The following is a 24710-nucleotide window of genomic DNA, read 5'->3' on the forward strand; positions in this document are numbered from 1 at the left end:
CAAATTTTACCGACTGCATTTTTTGAAAATGCAATCGGAAAGAACCGTATGCCTCCTCAATATTTTCTGAGCATGTAAGAGACTTCCCAAAAAATGTCAAGAGCAACAACTCCAAGTTTCCAAAGTTTATATTTAGCATGAACGGACATCAGTTTTGCAGAAGTGAGACCAGGAGTAAACAACTCTGCATTCGTATTGTCAAAACAACATGAAGACTCATGGTAGAAGGTCAGTCCTTGACTTGGAACGGAGTTTGTGTAGTGGATATTTCACAACTTAGTTTCATAATTCATTTCCCTCATAAATGAAGGTTTCTAAATGAAGGGCAATGCAAAATAGCTAAAACTGTGGGCAAGCATAACATGGAGATGAACTCATATCTAAATCTCTTGCTGAACGAAAAAGAATGCAGCTATTTTTGACATTGTAAATCAACTGTTTGTCTAGTGTCTAGACGACCGTCAATTTGACGTCATATGAGGTCAGTCATGGTCCCATATGAGGCCAGCTTTTTTTTGCAAAAATATATAAATTAAATCGAAACTTTTAAAAAGTCAGTTTGGACACCATTTCTTTAACGTATACGCCCTCGGCAATAACATCTTGCAAAACATTGGGATGGCGGTTGTCAATGCACAGAGAGACTAAGAATCTAATGAAGTTTCAATGATCAGTTGAATTTTTAAACAGGCGTTTTGGTTTCGAAGATATCAAAATAAAAACGTTTTGAGGTTGGTCAAAAAGGCTCCCTTTTTGGGCATTTTAAAAATGGCTGGAAAAGACTTGCAGATCTCACCAAACTCCACTCTTCCGCAACGCAGAAGTCAACTGCGGTGGAGAGAGTATCTTTTTCCATCTTGTTGAGCTAGCGCAAGTCGAGAAAAAATAAGTTGAAAAGTGACCTCATATGAGGTCCTTTGTCACCTAGACACTAGTGTCTAGACGACCGGCAATTTGCCTCATATGAGGTCAAATGCTCTACAGTAAAATTTAAACAACATTTAAGATTTTCGAAAGTATAGAACAAAAGGACCACAATTTTTACGAAGTAGAACTTTGAACGACTATAAAGACAACAATAAACGACTAGTTAGTAACTGAAAAGCCAGCTCAGTGGTCTGCGAGGATCGCTGAGGGCCAGTCCCAACATAACCATGCCTTTCTTTCCGATATCAAGTTAGGCCATATGATTGGTCACTGCGAGGTGCCCACGTGAAAAAAAATGATAGTATATATTGAAAACCTTAAGATATATATTTTAGGCTAATTACATTAAAGCAGAAGGTCAGCACAAACAATGAGATGTATAAAATGTACAAATAGAGTGGGTCCTTCAAACTACTGTAGCAACAAATCGAATGATCATCAACATCCACTCGTGCGTCCCCACTTGCAAACTCCTCCTCTCCCCTCCTCTCCCACCATTCCCATATCTCACTTTCTCCGTCTCTCTGTCTCTCCGTCTGTCTCTCTTTCTCTGTCTCTCTCTCTTTCTCTGTCTTTCTCTACCTGACTAGCTCCAGCTTCCTAACTCTCTTCACATCCCCAAAGTCGTCCCTCCTTTCCCATCCTCCGCTTGCCATCTCCCTCATTAAACGCAGCTTCTTACCTCCCTCACCAACTGTAGTCTCCCCCCTCCCTCACCATTCTCAGCTCTCTTCTCCCTGACCATCCCCAGAGTCGTCCCTGCCTTCCCATCTTCGGCTTTAGTTCTCTCTCACCATCTCCAGCATCCTGGCTCCATCACCAACTGCAGCTTCTTGCTTCCCTCGCCATCCTCACAGTCTAAACTCCCCGTCCTGAACTCCAGCTCCATCTCACCTTAGTCAACCCCAGCTTCCCCTTTTCCACTCCATTCCCATATTTCAACTTTTCTCCTTGCGTACCTCGTTCCATTTCTGTTCGTGTCCCTTCCTCAGTATCGCCAGCGCCAGAGCTCGTCTAGAAGGCCATGACCTTCTATAGCTTCCCACGTCAACCATTTCGAATAATCCAATTGCAGCACTACTTGTACAGGGGGAAGAATATTTATTTGTGGCGTTGGCGTACAGGAGGTCGTTCCAATCGTTTTGCCTTTACCAGATCTATGAGACTGTCACGTTTTCTCGAACCCTCCATTCTTCGTCCTGTTTCCCTTCCTGTGTTTGCTGAACGCGTCATTTGTCTGTGCCACCTCAAGCTTTCTGTGTAAACCTGTCTAAACTCCACTGCTGTCATACCTTCTCGCCTCGAACCGCCTTCATCGACAACGAAATTGTGTATTTTCATGGCAGTACACACAATTCGTGATGACTTCCGTACTGCGAAACGCAAGGGCCTTTGCAAAATGCCCCATTTGGCTACTAAAACCCCAAACGCCTGCTCTACGTGCATTCGTAGTGACGAGTGGTAGAACTGGAACGCATCTTCTGTCTCTGTAACCTGCGAGCTTGGTACAGGTGTTATGACAGTTTCAGTGCACAAATATGCGTCGTCAGCGGCAATCCAAAATTCTTCGCACAAACGACCCTCCTGGAGATATCTTCCTAAACTTGAGGTCTCATGACTGAGCGAGTCATGAGTCGAACCCACGCAGCGACAGGAGTATGTCAGAAAACGATAATTGGAGTCTACCATAGCTTGCACACAAAGGGCGTAAAACCCTTTTCTGTTGTAGTACGACGCGGGGTTTTCTTCCTCCCTTGGTTTAGTGATTTTAACTGCCAGACCATCTAGAGCCCCGACACACCCGTCCAACGGACTAAGTGTTTTTCTTGAGGTTTTGAAAGCGATCGATGATGTATAGAGATCTCCTATTGTTTTCGGCAGTCCAGGAAGCTGGAGGACCACATTTAGCACACTTACAGTGTCCTCAAAAATTCTGTGGATAGTAGATTTCCTCACGTGGTAGCTTGATATGAGGTCCCACATATCTGCTCCAGCTAGTAGGCGTAGGGTGATTCCGAGGCGCATATCTGGCATGACAGTTGTTCTCTTTGACCTTTGACCTATCTCAATGTTTTTCTGAATTTTACGCTGAATAAGTCGCAACAATTTCGCGAAGATGGGAAGAGATAATCGAAATGCGCCGGAAAACTCCTCATCGGTATAAATTGAAGTTACAGATAAGAACGTCCAATTCACTTCTTTGATTGGGGTTTGTGAAGGATAGATTTGCGGTGCTGGCTGAATCGATATCGGGTTTATATGATCTTCGTCTCCTGAAAGGGAGGCAAATTCCAAGTCAAGAGGTGGGACGATTAGGGCCAACTCTTCAGATCCCGAGGACCTCGTCTTTCCCGGAGAAGACGTGATTTCGTCTCTATTCATGAGGTGGGATATGCGCCGGCGATATTCGGTTGAAAAAGGGTGTGAAGGGGGATATGGCATCCAGGAGTGCTGGAGATATTATGGAGGTGGAGTCGACAAAAGGTGGTGCAAGACGGGAGACGGTTTGTTGCACGGATGATAGTGTGATGTTGGGGAGATCATCCCCACTTTCCGCTGGGCATTTTACTGACTCTGTTCAGCGCGTTTAAGACCGTTTTTACTGTGGTCGCTTGCTTTTGAGTTGTCTCAATCTATTTGTTGTCCAATGAAATTGCCTTTCTGTGAGGCTTACACTCCAGGAGAAAGGGAGCTTACTACCTCTTACTAAGACTGCCATGTTAATATTTGTATCAGCAGCAACCAATCAGGAGGCTCTGCGCGATTGCCACTGATGTGATATGCTGTGTTGGGACGGGCTCTGAGTCTTAGAGGCCGGGGTTCAACTCCTCGCTGAGCACTCTAGTGGTCGAAAAATCCCTTCGGGGATCTCGATGGTTCTTGTTCGTGACCTGCAGCCCAGGACGCTTTATAGCGCCCACTCGAACATGAGATTGAATACGGTGATATCTCATAAAGGGGCATTCGGACACGGCTACAGGTCTTCCAAGCAAGTCTTTAGACGCAGGATAGAACCATAGGGGGCAAAAGGAGTTTTTATCTCTTTTTGCTCTATTACTCAAATGCTGACGAATTTAGTTAGTTTTAATGGCCGAGAACGCCTTAAGCACTAATAGTGCTTACCTTTGTAAGTAAGGTCGTGTCGTTCGTCGACATGTTTCTTAAAACAGTCACGCGCAGTCTGGTGATGACATAGGTATACTTCTTTGTCAAAATATACCTTGTAGGCTGAGCAAATAAACTTTGACTTTTTTGTACCTTTGCAGATATTGCATCTGGATTGATAAAGAGCGCAAGTCTCCTCGCCGGATGCGCGTTTCCGCTTGCGAGTGGTTGGAGTTAGGTGAGTACCAATTCCACTGCCAAACCCAACATCTTCATCTTCAACAGCACTGTCTGATTCTCGCTGACGTAACGATATACGATCATATTTGTTATCAATCAACTGGTCAGCAAGCTCACAATAAAACTGATTTGGAGACATCTTAGAACCATCTCCTTTTGCACCTGCATACAGTTTCCATGCATCCACAATGCAAATGGCCAATAAAAAAGTGTTGACACGCATATACCACTCCTTGACTTCCAACTTCTTTTCCAAGCCGAGATCATCCTGACGAGATCTGTTGTGGCGGTCAATCTGAGAGCAAGTTTCATAATACTGCTCGCAGACTGAGGGAATACGGATAGACAATTCCTCTTTTCTTGTCACGCCATGACTTGTACGCCATCTATCGCGGTAGATTGGAGTTCTTTCGTTGGATGTTCCGACAGAACTAATAAAAGATCTACGGTTTCGGTCCATCCACATCACTGCCATAAGGTGAGGCCCGGCCACCGGCTTCAAAACTAGTGTGACGTGGTCTCCCTTTTCAGCAATCTCCAGATGAGATAGATATTTCATCGGATATTTCTTGGTAGACGTCTTCACCACACCTGTGAATCTAAGACCTTTCTCATAAAGTGATTCAGCCGTGTGGACAGAAGCAAAGTACGAACTCGCGCAGACAACACGATTGGTGTGAAACCATGGCTGTAACAACCTCAAAGTCACTGCGGTTCCGTGTAAGTGGTCACTTTCAAAATTCTTTTAAGAAGTCTCCTCAGCTGAGACGACGTTCTCAATTCTTATTATGATTCCACTTTTTCCACATGCAGCAGTCTTCAACTCACTGCCATTCTCGGGTTTTCGATCCATGGCAACATAATGAGGAAGACTGGTTTCAATCCAATCTCCTCCAAGTCCATACCAGCGTGACATACTCTCATCAACGCAGATGTTCTGTGATGGAATCACATGTGATGCTCTTTGATCATTGATTGCGACCATGAAGTCCCTGATCATACCCCATCTGTTATTTGAGACAGCTGGAAAGCTGAACGTGACATTCTGACGAAGCTCCTCGAATCTTCTGCGGGACATGATGTTTCCGAATTGAGATTGCGGGAGATATTTGCTGGTTTCCTGTGAGCTCCAAAGAGACCTTCTGGTGCTGAATTCAATCCGAGTTATAAGAATTAGCACCCCGAAAAACTTCAAAATTTCACCTCTTGTAGTCAAGCAAAGTCTCCTTCATTCCATTCCATCGTTGGTGTAAGAAACCATTAACGCCAAGTGCTCCTGTGGGAACATCCACATGAAGTAGTCTATGGGATGCATTTGAGATGGACTGTGACGACGGGATATAATCTCATCAATCGGTCCAATCACCTTCCATATTTTCGGCGGTATCATACCATTTAAATGCATCGTGACTTCCTCACGATTCCAGGCCCGGTCGTGGACATTCATGAGTCCATCTTGGGAATCCATTTCGTCACTCTCGGAGATCCTCGTACTCGGGCTGAGTGCTCCTTCCATTGGCGTCACGCGGTCCTGTGTAGGCTCCGATCGAGCATAATGTTCAGTTTCTTGATGGATATGATCTTCAGGGTCGTCATCGATCAGGTCCATCACTTCACCAGCCTTGATGTTAGCTATGCGAATCCTGACTTCCTGACGCCATCTGATAATTCCCATTTAGCCCTGACTGAAGTGACACTGCGATACGGAATTGAATGTTTTCTGGTTTGCCAACGTTTAGTACTCTAGTCGTAAGCTTTTCACTACAGTAGCGATAAATTTCTACAATTATTCGAATTGCAAAAGCCCGCCTAAAAACTGGCCTCATATGAGGCCATTTGTCACCTAGACACTAGCATTCGTGATGCGTCGGTCGTTTAATCAATCAACATGGGAATTAATTTGAGTGTTTTTCTACTCTAGAGAAGTAGGTGGGAGTCTTTGTCAAAACACAACCCGGAAAGAAATTGCGCATGCTCAAATAATGAAGAAGGGCCAGTACACACAGCTTCGTATCTAAATAATCGATTTAATGCAATTAATTAATGGAGCAAAAACGCTGGCATTTTCTGAGCCGAATCGCTTCTCGCCTCGTTCAAGAAACACTACTGTGGAGTAAACAGCAAAGCATGCTGTACGCTGTCATGGAAGATCGCATTAAGTGACGAACTATCATTAGTTTATTTGCAATACGCAGCAACTGATTTTTGCATGCGTTCTCCTTCCGGCTGCAGAACCAGTTGCCGCCGTACAACTTGCCTTCTGTGTAGCCATCCTTTCCTCTTGATCATTGACCCGACTATGAATGCCCTGGGACTCCATCGTGACGTATGGCACCCATGAAACTGTGTTTGTCGGATTGCCCTGCATCTCTGACTGTGCCTTTTATTTCGGCAGCAATGCACTCGACCCCTCCAAGCAGAACCGTCCTCGCAAGCATTCACTGCACGTAGGAACTCTCAGCCACAAAGGCAAGCTTGGGGAAAACAGCCTCTCTGGAGAGCAGTTTCTTTACTTTTATCAATGATTCTACAATAAGCGCGAGAGGCGAAACAAAAAAAATTTCACGGGCATTTAACACATGCCACGTCCCAACCGACACGATACCCTCAGGCGTGACTCTTGTTTCGTGCTTGTCTCGACTCTCATCCAGCAGCAAGCTCACTCCTATGCGGTTCAAGGACGGAAATACTTCTTCCGCGCAAGGAGCGGATGCTTGGGTATCGCCCTGTACAGTACGTGGAGTGCCTGCTTATGTTTTGCATCCAAGAAGCGACATGACAGGGCGTAGGGCGTACAGCACAGTGCCAAAGAAATATAAATGGAGCGGAGGACCAAGCTTTCACCCACGTCATCCTCCTGGCTATCTCGCCCTCGGAAAAAGCGAGTTTTAGTTGCCAAGCGATGAGCGCTAAAAAGTAGTCCAACGGAGCTTCCGAGGCTCTGAAGAAACATCTGATTTGTGACGGAGACAACAAACCGTGAGCAGTATCCTTGACCGTAATGCATGGCCCTGTCTGCGGCAACTGCTGAGAATTGCTTCCAATTGAGAAACAACACTCAAAACTATTGATAAGCCATGTTCGGTGCGCGACCTCGTCATTCGTGAAAGAAGTCAGCTGTCTCCATTCAGAGTACGGCGATGTTCAAACTTGCCTTTCAACGACAGTCAGCCAGTAACTTGAAAAAGTGCAGCTCCATTTCGCATAACCCTCGCTCCCGGGCGATGTGTCCCCATCTGAACGCCGAGAGTTATGCGGAAGAATGCGACGTAGTCTCCCTCACCATGCACCCCTCTTGGGCTTTGTTGGCAGATTCATAAGGAAGAAAGCACCCCCCCAAACAAGTCCTATCTGTGCTAGCCCTTGCCCTGCGAATGACAAAAACTCTTTCACCCCTTCTGTGTCCTCTGACATTTTGCGCCACAGCTTTCTGAGCTTGTCGGATTTTCTTCTGCGAGGGCGGGCGTCAAACTCAGAGTAGATATCCTCGCGCCACCTTTCGCTTGGGATGTCCTCCGCGGGGCAGTCGAAGGCGCTAGCGGTATCGGGGGAGGGAGGAGGAGGGGAGGAGTGGCCGTGGAAGCGCCTGAAGCGGGGGCGACGAGTCAACGGAGTAGCAGGAGCTGTGCGGAGGTGTTCGAGCTCGGCTGGGGTAGCGTAGACTGCCATTGTGAGGTTGTTAAGTGGGAGCAGGACAGGGAAGAGAGGAGGGAGACGGGTGCGGATGGGGGAGAGGAGGGGAGCGGTTCTATTTTGAGGGGTGTGACTGTATCAAGCAGAAAGGGAAAAGGGTGCGACAGGTCGTCATCCGCAGGACCTCTCAAAACTGGTAAGCTCTGCAACATAGGGGAGAGGGTATCTTTCCCTGCTACTGGCATCCATCTACATTGCGGGGTGGCGGTATATTCAGTGGGCACCGGGACAAGTGTTGACGGGCATCGGGGGGGCGTGTGTGCTGGTACCATAGAAACGGGAACCCAGCGTAAAAGGTGTGAAACGGGCATCATCAAAGAAGCACTTCATATCTCGTGAGGAGTCGCCCACAGTACTGTCGTGCCGGGCAGATGCATCCTTCTCTACGAATGCAAAGAATCGTGCCGCCCTTGATTGGCGCATCCCACGCGGATATTATCCAATCCTTGTTCCGTGCGGGAAGTAGGGGAGCGACGTTGTCGCGAGCCGCGCGCGAGCGGAGAGGGTGGTGTTCCCCTTTTGGTTGGAGCGCGGGGGGCATGTGGCATGCGGACTGGATGAAGGGATGATGGAGAGGGAGCTGCGACGGATTACCGTACGGAAATGCACCGTAATGAACACTTGCTAAGGGACTGCATGCCGCTCAGGATGTGCGCGAGATGCGTGAGACGCGCTGCGAGAGTTAGGCAATACAGTTAGGCAATACAGTCGCGTGTCCTGCCGTCATTGTAAAACTCCTTTGCGCAAACCCCTTTTACGCTGGAGACTGTCTAAGAGGGGATGGTGAGGGCAGATGGACAGGTTTTAGACAAGCGCACATGCAGCGGAGTCGCTGCACGTAAACTGTGGTATTGTACAGTGCCGACACTACGGTGAGGCATAGCCTCAGAAGGATACATTGTATGTGATGGCAAGCGTGTAGCCGTAGACTGCTGATCTTGCGTCGTTCGAGCCTTGGGGAGAGGCGTATGGCCGCTGAGAGGTCATGAGGAGCTATATGCAGAACTGGACTCGCCTCCAGTGGAGAGCTGTATGCAGCACTGGACTCGCCGCCAGTGGAGAGGAAAGGGCGGCCTGCTGGCCTTTCAATCGGGCCGTAGCGCAATCTCCGTGCTATCTCAACCAGAATCCTAAAAAGATGGCCCGAGATAACTCGACCACGATGCAAGTTGCCAGCGTGCAATGAGGAGGCGAATGCAGCCTTTGAATGAGGCTCGCTTTCTTCATCTCCTGGTACTGTACAGCACATCTTCTTTTGCTCCCTTCGTTACTTCACTGCGGATGCGGTTGACTACTGTACAAGCAGATACAAGCAGATGTGATACAGTCGAGCACACGCAACGTTGCACGCCGCAGATGCCCCGCGCGCCTCTCGATGTCAAGAGCGTCCACGCGTTGCACGTACTGCAGCAGGCGGCGGCGGTTTCGCGGGCTCTATTGGGAACCACCACGGCGACAGTCAGGCTCTAGCCTGACCGTTAGACAAACTGGAATTGCCCGTCATGCAGATAACCATCTGCCTCTCTACGGTACATCACCCTTCCTGCCCCCCCTCCTCTCAAAAGTTGCGCAGTGTTTTCGGGAACTCACCTTGAGCTCTACTAATGTACGCAAGTCGTGGCTGGTTTCGAGGGGTCCCATTCCTCGTTATCGCGCTCAAGTGTATGCCTAAATATCGCATTCGCGGCCCTGCAGTAGGTCCCCGCCTCAGTCAGAAGAGGTGGCGTTGTTTCTGATGCGCGAGAACCGCCGACACTGTACTGTACATCTACACTGTACTGTAGATGTGGTCCTCGGCGTCGTAGAAGCAAGAAGGGCGAGAAGGCGCCTCTGTTGACAGGGATTCCAACTCGCGTGAGATTGCTTCCCTTGCGCTGAGCGTCAATGCTGCACGTGTACCGTACACCCACGTTGGTGTTGTTGTGTGGTACCTGTTGGGTGGGCACTGGGGATGTTGTGTGTCTCCCCCCTTTTCCCGCCTACACCGCACCGTCCAGCATCTGTGTACTGATGCCTCTGTTTACTGATGCGTAATACCTGTGCGTACCCTATAAAGGGAGGCTCTAGTGTCTGAGTGACACATGTACCCATGTGAGGACTTTCGTCTCACATGAGTACAGTATTTGACCTATTTTATTCTTGACTTTCGCTTCCCCGACAAGAAAGAAAATGATACCCACACCCGCCACCGTACTTGAGTTCTGACTTAGGACCAGAAAGAAGTTTGTGAGAATTGCATGTTCTTCGTGGTCGTTTTCAGATATGTCTAGAAAAGAAGCTTTTTTTTAAACCACCCTAAAACCGCATGTAAAATAACTTGGAAACCAAAAACGCCAGTTCAAAAAGGCAATCCTGTTACTCAATTTGCATTATATTCCTAAGCTTTACGCGCATTCAAAGCTGCTATCCCAGTGTTCTGCAAGATTCTATTGCCGAAAACAAGCACGTCAAGGAAATAGTGCTCAAGGTGGCTTTTTGAATGTTCAGTTTAATTTATATTTTTTTGCAAAAAAAAGAGCTGTCCTCATATGAGAACAAGCCCCTGTCAGGGAGGGTCTTAACTTGCCCGGGTTTGCTTTGCTTGCCCGAGTTTGCCGGTCATTTATTAATTTATTAATGTAAGTACACGCCTTCCCCTTACGTTAGTAGTGGACAGGTGTCCCAGAGCGACGGTGCTGACTTACAGAGGCATACAGCGCCATAAATTGCCAGAACGCAACGGGGAGGACACTGTGGGTTCTACAAATTCGCTCCGAGGACGCATCGACAGGGACGTGACATGCTGCAGCGTCAAACAACTTCGCCCCAGGGACGCGTCGACATGGACGCGAGACGCTGCAGCGTCGCTCGCTTCCGACCCAGAACGTGGCCATTGCGGGTGATCCCAGATCACCGGGATAAATAATTGATCTCACCCCCTAAATTACTTCTCTCCTTACTACTCCGCGGGATAGCGTATCTATCGCCGGCGCTGTTTGGTCAAAAAACGGATCTACAACCACTGTCCAGTATCGCCGTTCGCCTCCCCTCCTTTCTTCTCAATCTAATCACTCCTACGCAATGCACGGCAATAGAATCATCACTGCTACGACCGCACTAACCGCAACCGCAGCTCTATTCTCCCTCCTTTCATTGCACCAAGCTATTTCAAACTATCCTCGACCCCGAAAATTCACAAAGCCCTTAGATCTCGGACGGGGATGGACTTTTGTCAGAGCCAACAGGATTTTTAACGACAAAGAATTCAGCCGTACATACCGTATGGAGGGGGAGATAATATTTGGTCAGAAACGTCCGCTGCAGACGAGGAAGCAATAGTGAGAGACTTTGCGTTGGTGGCCCCCGTCTTCCGAATGGTGGGAGTCAGAGAGATGCGCCAGAGGCGCGGAGAACGGCGCACGTGGCATTGAGGTGTGGAAGCCATTTTCAGGAAAGTAGTCGGCAGAGAGGTGCTTCGTAGAGTTGGGTTGCCTTTGCGAGATGGCAGGTGCATAGATTTTTGCAAAGTGGGAGTTGAGGATGTTTTCGGCAAGGGGCAAGCACTGCGTCCACCGGAGCACAGCGTCCAAATTCGAAAGTTACAAACTTACAAAAGTAGCCAATATATGATTGACATTTGTCATTACACACTGACATAACTTGAGCTTGCAGTGTAGGGTAGTACTTAGTTTCAAATCATATATTAACGCCCAGTAGCCAATAGTAGTGCAAATCATGGCTCGGGGCAAGCAAACCCGGGCAAACTCGGGCAAGTTAAGACCCTCCCTCACTCTCAGACACTACAACCTGTAGGGATCCGTAGGCGGTGGCGAGTGAGGTGAGCTGATCGTGCTGTCATGCGTGTGCTACGTGTGCACGTATGGCTCTCATGACATTCAATACAAGTATGCCGATAACGCGGGATTACTCAAGTGAGTAATAATCCCGCGTTTTCGGCAATGAACTGCCGCCAGCGTCGATTCCCAAATGGTCCAGTATCCTACACTTCGCTACGGTATTGTACTCCCGCTTGTACCGCATTACCTTGCTCGACATCTCGAACCGTCCGGAATAAACGAAGACACCCAATACCTCAGCCAACGCATCGCATAGGTACGGTATCCTCACCCACTCTGGCAGTGCACAACTACAACCCTGACAAATCCCAAAGGGGATAGCCATTCCAACGTCCAACCCGATCTGGAGATCTAGCACCACACCAGGCCAACCTAGATGGCACCCTGCACCGTTGAACGAGTATCCCAGACTCCGGCCGCCTCACCCCCGCCCCTGCCTCTCTTCCTACTCATCAAGCATGTATCAAAACATGACCTGCTGCTTCTCACACGCCCCTCCTAATCATCACCCATCTGCTGCGCCCATCAATGACGCCACTCCAATCAAACCAGGTCTTCCATCCGTCCACGTCATGCATGTAAGCCCTCCACTTCAATGTCTCCGCATGTCCAAACCACCCCATTTCCCTGCTCCGCCTTGTCATTCCTGACATTTCACAGAAACAAGTGTCGTAGTCTCCCCGTTCGCATCTTCCTCCTTGTGCGTCTTGAAACCCGCCGCTTGCATCGCATCCATATACCTCGCACTGGACATGTCTCCCTCAAACCCCATCGCCTGAAATCCTTCCGAGTAGTCCTCAACCGGACTGCTAACCGTCAGAACCTTCCCCCCATCTCGCAGCAACGCCCACAAATTCTTCGCGGCATGGTAAATCCCTTCGTCTGAGAAGAAGTAAAACACATTCGTCATGATCACCTGATCAAACGGCGCAACCACTTCACTCGCGCTGAACCCCGCCCTTTCGCAGTCCTCTGCTTCGAACAGCTGCCCATACGTCAACCCCGGAGCGACGAGCCCCTCCTCCTCAATATTCGCGCTCCCGAGCACTGCATGCTTGCCCAACTTGCTGCGGCACAACGCAACCATATCACGCATGATATCCAGCCCATACACAGGTGGCTTGACGCCGCGGTCGATCAAACTCTGCAGCAGATCGCCCTTGGCGAAGCCAAGCTCGAGCACACGCGCATCCTCGGGTGGGTCCGCTACCACCACGATGGAGTCCTGCGTGGAGCGGTTAAGCGCGGGGAAGATGAAACGGGCGAGCAGCGCGCCGCGAATACCCTCCGGACGGCCCAGGAAGGGCAGTAATAGCCCGCGAAGAGGGGGTCTGAACATCAAGAACACGAGGATTGATGACGCCAGCTGGTGGAGACGGCTTGGGATCGCAGTGATGAGCTTCAACATCTTGGGCTGATTTCTTGCCTGCAATCCGGTGGGAAACGGACTTCGTCGCACGCGCGTGGTATGCAATACGTGCGGTCGAGCGAAGGATTTGAGAGATGTTCGGGTTTGCTTGAACTTAAGTACAGACAAACTCGGCGCGAAGAGAGGTGCTGCGCTGGAGCGCCTCATACTGAAGCGGTACGCGCCAAAAAAAAAACCCTACAGTACTTGGAATTCTGTACACTTCACCATTCTAAAACGGAGAAATGCTCGCAATGTGCGATCAAACTTTGAGCTTTGAAAGCCCATTTTATATTGCAGCACACCAACGTGCGCGGTCATCACATGTATCCTTCTAGTACAAACGAGCTGCTAAAGAGAGAAATCAGATGAGCTTTCTGGATTCGGAAAAAGGCTCGGCCGCTAAGTTGCGAGGCTCTTTCGTTTGATCGCTGACTCTAGGGCATGTGCACGGAATGATTCATAATGCTTTGGCAGAACAAAACTCGCAATCGCAGGTGCGCGCAACACCCGGGGTGGAACAGAGAATAAGACTCGCACCAGCCCCTCACGCCTACAGACTGCAACTCGTATGACGTTGCATGGTTGCATAAGTGGTACGCTAGGCCTCGATACGATGTTCAACATCGTATCCCTTGGCAATTCACGTCTTGCATTGCAGCGTGCAGAATTGACGTTCACTTCCGGTAATGTACATGGGCGTACAGTCTCATGCCCATCTTCGCTTGTCAGAGCTCATCCTCTGTTTTCTCTGTCTTGCCCGCATTTGACCGCATTCAGTCATCGCTCTACATTGGTCGATTTTGTTCTCAAAGCACATGATACAATATTGATGCAACACGCAAGCAAACAAGTAGAAGCGAACCAGCGCGAATCTGTGAAATTCTTATCTCCATCAGGTCACACCATCGCCGAAAATTGTTCTACGACAAGACCGTACTGAAGATTATTCAGCCCTAGAAACCGTACAAACATTTCGGTTGACTTGAATACATAGAGATTCGCGTACCCACGGAATTCTCGCTGCACCGATCGAATATAGAGGCTGGGCCAATTCCAGGAGTGGTCCGTCTTTGCCCCAGAACACAGAGTCTGACCCGATAACTTCACCTCCTGCCTCGCATGGGTCATCAATATTCGCATTCACGTCAGGCAGGTCGCATGACGGAATTTCCGGCTGCATACAAAGACCCATGCAAGCAAGGCCCGTGAGAACAATAATAACGGATTGAATGGCAATCGAGATGACGACTTGTTACGAAATCGCATCGACATGAGCTTCCGTCACTACTTGCAAGTCCCCCGCAACTGCGATCTACGTCCAAGCCACGGATTGGCGCATGTGTCGGGTGATCACCGGAGCAACATAACCGTGTCGATGAGTTTTTCAATCACGCTCAAACGCATTAATAGTGTCCTCCAAATCAGCCTTATAGTAGGCCCTAACCCTGCCATCCGGATCCAGTCTTCCCGTATAAGTCCTAGTGAACCTAAGCAAATTTGTCACTTGCGTTTCGTCGACGCCAAACCGCTCTGCCATTCGATGAGGCCCCCAGTTGTGGGGATCCTTCTTGCGCATATTGAAGAGGGCGATAACTTGGTTTTGCGACAGTCTTCCAGCGACGTCCTCCAGCCGCTTGTGGGGCTCCCCGCCGCGACCGGGGAGCTTGGCAACGGTGAGTTTGCTCCGCTGAGCGGGATGATTGGCGCCTGGACTAACTGCCGTGGCTGGCGAGGTGTTCGGGTAAGAGGTGGAGGTTATGGAGTGGGTAATTTGCGAGAGGGTTGCGGCCCATTCGTCGGGCGTTTTGCGCTGATGAGGGGCAGTGGAGGGGCGGACAGTGGGTGTGACCGTGGGTGCGGGTTTGACGAGGGGTGGAGAGGGGGCTGAGGAACGTTTTGCAGCGGCGGCAGCAGCTGTGGCGGCGGTGGCGGCGGTAGCAGCGCGCTTAGAGACGAGGGAGCCCATGCGTGTTAATGAGGTTGGGAAGCCGCCTTGGTTGGTACAAGGGAGCTGTGGAGCTGGGCGGCACAAAACTTCGCTCAAACGCTCAGCATTGCTCAGCACTTACACGTGTCAAAATAGTTTCAACTGTACACGTGGACGATCTCATAGCCCACGGTGTAGCCGCTGAAACATATGGCCTCACGTGGGCACATTTAATTAAAACATATGAAAATATTGACAGTTTCTGCTCATTCGAATTTCCTTTTGCGTCTGCAAAGAGCCCGAAGAGCGTCCTCGGGGCGTGCCCCCTAAATCGCACAAGGCCATAGACAATTGAACAACGGACAAAATGCATAAAATCAACTGAAAATCTAACAATCAAGCCGCCATGCCAGTATTTCGCACAAAGGGTTACTGTAAAAAGCGTCATAAGTCTGCAATGGTGGCCCGCACGGCCTAAACAGTTCCAAAAAATAGCAAATGAGCGGTTCTTTTGCTTGGGAAACAAAATTTGAAATCCTGAGTCGAACACCATGGCTCCCAAATGCTCATCACGAGCAATTCCAGTGTCTCTACAGATTGCCGATGGGAATATTTTCTGTTCCTTGATGGCGAACCACCACTAAGTCCAATTACTCCCTTGACCCATCAACCATGACAAAACGCCAGCGTCGAGAGACTCGAGAAAAACAGATGTTGGACGCCGCCTATGTGGCGACGGACCAGGGAGTCACTCGACGACAGGCTGCTCGAATTGCGAAACTTCCACTCTCTACGTTCCAATATCGCCCGGACCGACGCCATAGTCCTCCAACCAAAACACGCACGCTGCTCACCGAAGAAGAAGAAAAAAAGATTGTAAGTGTGTTGAAGCGATTCTCAAACCGTGGACACCCACTGACACGAGATAATCTTACTGACACAGTAGAACTTTTAGTTCGGGCCATGCCGTTCGAACGGCGTTCCAAGCTCCCATCTGTTAACTGTCGCCCCGAAAAGAAATTTGTTCGCCTCTTTACAGCACGCCATATTGCTCAAATTAAGCTTGGAAAGGCGAAACCACAAGAACCTGTCCGATGGGCTGCGACAAATGCTGACGTCTTGACAACACATTTGCGCAAATCGAAGCGCTCATGAAAGATCATAATATAGATGCAGAACGCTTGGCAAATTTGGATGAGTCCGGATGTTCCCTGGAGCGAGGAACTGGAACTAACCGCATGTCAACCTATATTACCTGATACACACTTCCGCAACAACGAGCTCCCAAATTTAAAAATGTTAAGAGAGTGACAATCATGCCAGTTATATTTTCCAATGGGGATACTGCCAATCCCTTGTTTGTTGTCGAAGTCTGCTCGTTAATGTATCGTATCATCGATGTAAGCAACCGGGACGTTTGTGAGTCGCTTGCCGATTGTATTCCTCGTGGTGCATACATCACAGCACGCGCAGAGGTGTCCGAAATGGACAAAAAAAATTCAGACAATGGGCTACACGGTTTGTCAAGGAGGTAGCGGACTTGACGCAGGATGGGCGTAAAGTACTCCTGCTGTACGATGGTTACAGAATTCACATGGGAATAGAAGTATTAGAAACACTCGAAAAGGGAGGAGTAATCGCATATGCTCTTCCCTCGCACACGAGCGGGTCTACTCAACCGCTGGATGTTGGGCTATTTGGACCATTTAAGCACCATCTAAACAAGTAAATTTGCGCTACGTCGACTACAATAACTGCAAGTGAGCTGGACAAGTTTGACTTCCTCAAACCGATGCGTGAGGCGTACGAGGCGTGGTTCACACGTGCGAATATAATCTCTGCTTTTGAAAAGGCCGGTTTGTGGCCTGTAGATCCTCACAGACTGTTAAGAACCCCACGACCGTACAGTTCCGAAGACGCTTCCCGCATTTTATCAGTGAAAGAAATGGAGGAAATGCTTGAGCTAACACGGAAGACACCATCGGTTTGAGACCAAAAGTTTCAAAGTGTGGCTATTTGGACACATCTAAGGGGCTGAGTCTATGCAGTCAAGAGGCGATGAAGCTCTTCAAAGAACAGGAGGAGAGGAAACGCAGTACGAATGCGCGCAAACTTCTTTATGCTGCAGATAAAAGTGCTCGTGAAGCGCTCGCCGTGGAGAGAGTGCGGCGAGAGCGGGTCAAGTTTGAGCAAAGGAAGCTTTAGTCTCGAGTGAAAAGGTATGGGGATCCGAACGTGATGCCAAGAACACTGAAAGTGCGTCAGAGCTTAGCGGTGAGGCGCAAGCTTGAATTCAAGGTGGCGACCGAGTCTTGTTCTTCTTTGCATCAATGAAAAATAAATGTAGCGGCTTGATCTCGTCAGTTGAGATGGAAAATTTCAGTTAAAAATTGTGGCTTCTGGTTATGACTCTGCGTTCAAGACAGAGTGGTATCTTGCCTCTGATTGAAGGTGAACTTGGTGCGAGGGGGACTCAATGTAAATATCGCTGACGAATAAATCGGCGTGACGCTGGAACTGGATCTGGCGCAGTTCTTTCTGCGATGTATGAGTTGGAAAGGCGAGGTCGTGGAACGTTTCCTTCGTATTTTATTATTAAAATGTTTGATATCGTTCAGATTAGGGGGACTCCCCGAGTACGTAGCCACTGTTGCCACCAAGCAGTGGGATAGCTACGTACAGTACCTCAAGTATTGCAGTTGCGTGAAAGCCCTTTGAGTTTGGGGAATATCAGTAGAAAATTAAACTAAGTGTGCAAATAATGCAGAAACGCAGATTATAGCATAAGTTGTGCATCATATCTGCAATTGCGAGTCAACTTTCAAAAACGGAAAAGCCCGCCTTTTTGTGAGATATGCCTCGCAGTTTCAGTCTACTCAAACTAAACACTATAAAATGGAACAACTGCGCAGTTGATATAGAAAACCCACTTCTTGCAGCTGCTCCTCATTTCTCCCACTCCATTTACTATTTCAAAAAATGAATCCCTCCCGCGCTGTTCAGGCTCTTTCGGATATCACCAACCGACACGTCAATGAAATCGTCGATCACATTGATGACGACGTGGTCGCCAGCAATGATAAGAACGACTCCAATTGTCCGATTTACGATGACACGTTTTACAATGACAGAGGTTCTCAATTTATTAAGGCAATGTGTAATTTTGATTCCTCTCAATTCTTCGAACTATGGGTTACGATTGAAGACTACGTGTCAAAGAATTGGAATGTTGGCAGAGGTAAAAGAACACAGTACAAGGCCCAGGATGTTCTCTTTATGACACTTACTGTACTCAAGCATGGTCAGCAATGGAACTTTACAGCTCGTCTATTTTCTGTTAAATGTTCTACTTTCGAACTTTTAATAACTGGATTTCTACGTATGATATCAGAAAAAATGTATGATGTGTGGCACGCGTCGAGGAAAAATGGACAATGGCCAAGTGTCGTCTGGAGGACCGGGTGTTTTCGAATTTTGAATACGCCAGATATGCTGTCGACGTCACTTTTCAGCAGAGCAATCGTCCAAGTTGAAATATATCAGAGGGGAAGCCATACTTCTCCGGTAAGCATAAGCTGTATGGGTACAAAGTGGAAGTTTCGGTACTTCCTACTGGTCTTGCAACTGGGTGCACGGAGCACTATCCGGGCTCCGTGTCGGATCTGGAGATATTTCGTCGTAATAGACCCTTTCATGAGCAGGCATCTAAAAAGGGGTTACGTGATTTGCGGTTTACAGATGAGGGACGATTAAGCGAATTTATGGATGACTACTGGGCCATACTGGCGGACAAGGCATATCAAGGTGCAGCCGAAGATCTACGTGTGGTGCACCCAGTGCGAACTCCGGCACGTTTAACGCTGTCATTGGATGACGTGGACTAAAATCGCCAAGTATCTTCTGATCGTGTCATAATAGAAAACTACTTTGGGAGAATGTGCAGTTTATGGACTGTACTCTCTCATAATTGGCGCTGGGGAGAGGGATTGTACGAGCACGTGTTCAAAGCGTGCCTAGCGTTGACCAATCTGAGTGTCAGGGCCCGCCCTCTCCGCTTCGAGGACGGGTAGCACAGCACTGGTTTACGTAGTCGCCTACGGGCCATATCAACTAGTCAGATGCGAAAGAGGCGCCGTGTACACGTTGAAAACACAGAAAATCCCCGCGTTCGCATGTCTAGTGGCACGCGTCGTGCAATGTTTGATGACAGTGACGCGGAGTAGGGAGGTGTTACGTGCGCATCTCCTTCCATTTACGGGGTTTGTTTTAGAGTACTGTTGCGGAACGGCACGTGGATACGTGTAAAACTGGACTGCGAACCGAAATGTGGATACGCACCACCTGGGTAGGGAACCGAAACGCAAGAGTCCGACAGGAGCGGGGGAAGAGGGGGTGTAGTCGACGCCACCGGAGCGTGGCGAAAGGAAAGGGGGTGATGTGAGGCGGCGGTGGAGAGACAGGGACGATGGACGAGGAAGCAAGGGAGACAGGGATAGAGAGCTTCTCGCAGGGAGTAGAGAGTACTTAAGCACGCCCTCCGGAAGATAGAAGGGGGGGAGACAGCGAACAGTCAGGAAGTAAAGAGTTTGGGTGGATGCCCTCATTGAACTGGTCGCGAGTGCCACGCGGTTGGGATAACCGCAACAGTACTGTACTGGTAATGCATTGTGTTCTCTTCGATTTTAATCAATAATGTGGTAAAGCCACTGTACTGCACATTTCCTAGTGAATTACGATTTTACTGTGTAGATATGAATTTGGTGCGCGCAAACTGGTTTTCTACTGTACATGCGCATCTACAGACAGATACTACAGAGAAAAATCTCGATACAGGGACCCCTAAGGTGGCGACCCGGAAAGGCCATTAGGGTCACTGTACCGGTGGGGGTCACTGTACTGGAGCTGGATGCAGGTGCCCCGCAACGGCCCCAAACAAAGGGGTGAAGTCCAGCTGACAGAGCTGACAACTTAAAAAGCTAATAAAACTGGGGCCTGCACCCATCTGATGCAGCTCAAAGCTGGCGCGAAACTCAAATAGTCTTGAAAGTAGCCAAAAAACAACCTTTGTGTCACCAACAACGAGCTGAGGGCCATCCAAAAACTGCCTTCTCGCTACCGCGAAGGCCACTGACGTAAGCCCTGACATCAGCATCGAGTACGACACTGTGTCATACTCATTGAGATAGAGAACATTGTTGGCTATCGCAAGCGCTCTCGTCGTCAGTCAACAGTCGACTCATTTTTTCCGAGCTCGTCACGTGAGTGACCTTACAAATTTTAATTAAAAATATACTTTTCTACAGTGACCCACTGCAAATACGGGTCACTCAACAGGAAAGGTCACTGTAGTGAGGGGGTCACTGTAGAAAACGAAAGTGGGCTTTTTGAGCACACAGGGCAATGGTGGCAAGAATTTTCTGGCCATCGGTCACTGTACCGAGGGGGGTCACTGTCACGAGCGGTCACTGTATCGAGAGTTTTCTCTGTATTATTATTATTTGTTTTTGCGCATTTCATCATCACTCGCCGTTTGGCTCTAGCGAACAATGAGAAGGGCTGAACCTTTTTCTAACACGCCAAAACGGTATCATTTTTCAAGATTTGCCTAATTGCGAAATACTGCAAAAACATTCAAAAAACATCCTCGCTAGAGTGGCCGACAATCACAAAACAAGTGGCCATCGAGGTCTGGACGAGCGAACTAGCGCCCATGTTTGGCGGTAATATCCCTAGTGTCTAGGTGACAAATGACCTCATATGAGGTCAGTTTTTAAGCGGGCTTTTGCAATTCGAATAATTGTAGAAATTTATCGCTACTGTAGTGAAAAGCTTAAGACTAGAGTACTAAACGTTGGCAAACCAGAAAACATTCAATTCCGTATCTCATTCTTCCCTAATCAACACTTTCGTCTTCCTCTTCCCTAAATTTCTTCAAAATGGTGAGCGTCAATGATCCTCGAATTATTGCAGGTAACCGCGTCTACACTCGTGTAAGATTGGTCACAGCTCAGAGTAAATGTCGTGGCATGTATGGAGCCGCCTGGAAGATCAAGTTGGTCACGGGAACTGTCATTGGCATGAAAACTGACAAAGTGAAGGGTCGCAGTGTCACTTCAGTCAGGGCTAAATGGGAATTATCAGATGGCTTCAAGGAAGTCAGGCTTCGCATAGCTAACATCAAGGCTGGTGAAGTGATGGACCTGATCGATGACGACCCTGAAGATCATATCCATCAAGAAACTGAACATTATGCGCGATCGGAGCCTACACAGGACCACGTGACGCCACTGGAAGGAGCACTCAGCCTGAGTACGAGGATCTCCGAGAGTGACGAAATGGATTCTCAAGATGGACTCATGAATGTCCACGACCGGGCCTGGAATCGTGAGGAAATCACGATGCATTTAAATGGTATGATACCGCCGACAAGATGGAAGGTGATTGGACCGATTGATGAGATTATATCCCGTGGTCACAGTCCATCTCAAATGCATCCCATGGACTACTTCATGTGGATGTTCCCACAGGAGCACTTAGCGTTAATGGTTTCTTACACCAACGATGGAATGGAATGAAGGAGACTTTGCTTGACTACAAGAGGTGAAATTTTAAAGTTTTTCGGGGTGCTAATCCTTATAACTCGGATTGAATTCAGCACCAGAAGGTCTCTTTGGAGCTCACAGGAAACCAGCAAATATCTCCCGCAATCTCAATTCGGAAACATCATGGCCCGCAGAAGATTCGAGGAGCTTCGTCAGAATGTCACATTCAGCTTTCCAGCTGTCTCAAATGACAGATGGGGTATGATCAGGGACTTTATGGTCGCAATCAATGATCACAGAGCATCACATGTGATTCCATCACAGAACACCTGCGTTGATGAGAGTATGTCACGCTGGTATGGACTTGGAGGAGATTGGATTGAAACCGGTCTTCCTCATTATGTTGCCATGGACCGAAAACCCGAGAATGGCTATGAGTTGAAGACTGCTGCATGTGGAAAAAGTGGAATCATAATAAGAATTGAGAACGTCGTCTCAGCTGAGGAGACTTCTTAAAAGGATTTTGAAAGTGACCACTTACACGGAACCGCAGTGACTTGTTACAGCCATGGTTTCACACCAATCGTGTTGTCTGCGCGGATTCGTACTTTGCTTCTGTCCGCACGGCTGAATCACTTTATGAGAAAGGTCTTAGATTCACAGGTGTGGTGAAGACATCTACCAAGAAATATCCGGTGAAATATCTATCTCATCTGGAGATTGCTAAAAAGGGAGAGCACGTCACACTAGTTTCGAAGCCGGTGGCCGGACCTCACCTTATGGCAGTGGTGTGGGTGGACCGAGACCGTAGATCTTTTATTAATTCTGTCGGAACATCCAACGAAGGAACTCCAATCTACCGCGATAGATGGCGTACACGTCATGGCGTGACAAGAAAAGAGGAATTGTCTATCTGTATTCCCTCAGTCTGCGAGCAGTATTATGAAACTTGCTCTCAGATTGACCGCCACTGCAGACCTCGTCAGGATGATCTCGGCTTGGAAAAGAAGTTCGAAGTCAAGGAGTGGTCTATGCGTGTCAACACTTTTTTATTGGCCATTTGCATTGTGGATGCATGGAAACTGTATGCAGGTGCAAAAGGAGATGGTTCTAAGATGTCTCCAAATCAGTTTTATTGTGAGCTTGCTGACCAGTTGATTGATAACAAATATGATCGTATATCGTTACGTCAGCGAGAATCAGACAGTGCTGTTGAAGATGAAGATGTTGGGTTTGGCAGTGGAATTGGTACTCACCTAACTCCAACCACTCGCAAGCGGAAACGCGCATCCGGCGAGGAGACTTGTGCTCTTTATCAATCCAGATGCAGTATCTGCAAAGGTACAAAAAAGTCAAAGTTTATTTGCTCAGCCTGCAAGGTATATTTTGACAAAGAAGTATACCTATGTCATCACCAGACTGCGCGTGACTGTTTTAAGAAACATGTCGACGAACGACACGATCTTACTTACAAAGGTAAGCACTACTAGTGCTTAAGGCGTTCTCGGCCATTAAAACTAACTAAATTGGTCAGCATTTGAGTAATAGAGCAAAAGAGATAAAAACTCCTTTTGCCCCCTATGGTTCTATCCTGCGTCTAAAGACTTGCTTGGAAGACCTGTAGCCGTGTCGGAATGCCCCTTTATGAGATATCACCGTATTCAATCTCATGTTCGAGTGGGCGCTATAAAGCGTCCTGGGCTGCAGGTCACGAACAAGAACCATCGAGATCCCCGAAGGGATTTTTCGACCACGAAAGTGCTCAGCGAGGAGTTGAACCCCGGCCTCTAAGACTCAGCGATCCTCGCAGACCACTGAGCTGGCTTTTCAGTTACTAACTAGTCGTTTATAGTCGTCTTTATAGTCGTTCAAAGTTCTACTTCGTAAAAATTGTGCTCCTTTTGTTCTATACTTGGGAAAATCTTAAATGTTGTTTAAATTTTACTGTAGAGCATTTGACCTCATATGAGGCAAATTGCCGGTCGTCTAGACACTAGTACACGTTTTAAATGCGCACTTGAGTGCGCAAATCATTTGAACACACGTAGTTCACGCGTTGTGAGGCTTAAGAGTTTGAAACTTCTGGAGACAATAGAAGACATGTGCCACTACCACTATGCCAAGTTTCCATGAAGGAATATAATTTTCTGTCGCTATGAACGGCTTCGAGAAACAGTCATTTTGCAGCCAACATCTACGTCCAAATTTATCAAATGCGCACGCACTTTAGTGAGCATTTGAATTTATTTTGTAGTACTGATTTCGCAGGTTCGGCATACCCTCAGCGCTGCCCTCACTCTTCGCACGTACCAGGCTCTTACTCTTCCCTAATTGTGCCCGTCTACACCACTGTAGTCCTTGCTACGCTTATAAAGAACTGGCTCCTCCATCCCTCGGCTTCAGCTTCTTTGATTCATGCCAGATGCTCCAGCAGCTCTTACGCTGCCCATTGTGTACTCTGGTACAAAGAGGTGCATCACAGGCAGTGCAAATAAAGGTTGTTCTATGTCGCTTTGCCCCAGATTTACCGCTGCCACAAAAGCAGCAATACTTCGGTGTCCCTGGTAGCCGCCTTTGTTTATGTGGGTGAACGTGCAGACGCAACTTAATCCTGTCCGACGTGTTAAAAAATATAAGCCGCTTTCCCCGACGCTTTCGTGCCAAGGCAAAAAGTCGAGCTGCCTCAGCATCAGTGACTTTCTCAGTGTCGTCTTCTTGCCGACTTTTCTCCTTTTCCAGTTGGTCCGCATACACCAGCAACTCTTGTCAAACATCAAAGACAAAATCTGCAAGACTCTGAACATTTTTAAGGCGTGAAGATAGTGGTCAAGGTCTACAAAGGCTTCCGCGGTTTGAAGCAAATGTTCTACTTGGGCCATTCTCCACGCAATAAATGCATTTACAGCCAACGACTTGAATGTCTGTGACACAATTTTTTGCTCCCATGCGACCGCAGATGTCGATGAGCGAAGTATCGACAGCGCCTGTGTGCTACCATCGACTCCGCCTTTCGTCTTCGAATAAAGACT

At 48.2% G+C, this 24710-nt stretch overlaps 4 protein-coding genes; 3 read left to right on the forward strand and 1 right to left on the reverse strand.

The window, feature by feature from the left end:
- The first annotated feature begins 6851 nt into the window (after nt 1–6851).
- On the forward strand, nt 6852–7061 carry CHC_T00006541001 (hypothetical protein). Its single transcript, XM_005718909.1, has one exon. It carries the CDS (start codon nt 6852–6854, stop codon nt 7059–7061), a length of 210 nt encoding a protein of 69 aa, XP_005718966.1.
- Nucleotides 7062–7412: 351 nt separating this feature from the next.
- CHC_T00006542001 (hypothetical protein) lies at nt 7413–7592 on the forward strand. The gene has a single exon (XM_005718910.1). The coding sequence runs from the start codon at nt 7413–7415 to the stop codon at nt 7590–7592; it is 180 nt and encodes a 59-aa protein (XP_005718967.1).
- A 2852-nt stretch (nt 7593–10444) lies between these two features.
- CHC_T00006543001 (hypothetical protein) lies at nt 10445–10711 on the forward strand. XM_005718911.1 is given in 2 exon segments: nt 10445–10582; nt 10583–10711. The coding sequence occupies 1 exon segment, from the start codon at nt 10445–10447 to the stop codon at nt 10580–10582; it is 138 nt and encodes a 45-aa protein (XP_005718968.1). The 3' UTR covers nt 10583–10711.
- A 1114-nt stretch (nt 10712–11825) lies between these two features.
- Nucleotides 11826–13377, reverse strand: CHC_T00006544001 (hypothetical protein). XM_005718912.1 is given in 2 exon segments: nt 11826–12441; nt 12442–13377. The coding sequence occupies 1 exon segment, from the start codon at nt 13375–13377 to the stop codon at nt 12442–12444; it is 936 nt and encodes a 311-aa protein (XP_005718969.1). The 3' UTR covers nt 11826–12441.
- Nucleotides 13378–24710: the final 11333 nt, after the last annotated feature.

The sequence above is a fragment of the Chondrus crispus genome, genomic scaffold (assembly GCF_000350225.1).
Source record: "Chondrus crispus Stackhouse genomic scaffold, scaffold_45, whole genome shotgun sequence".
Lineage (NCBI taxonomy): Eukaryota > Rhodophyta > Florideophyceae > Gigartinales > Gigartinaceae > Chondrus > Chondrus crispus.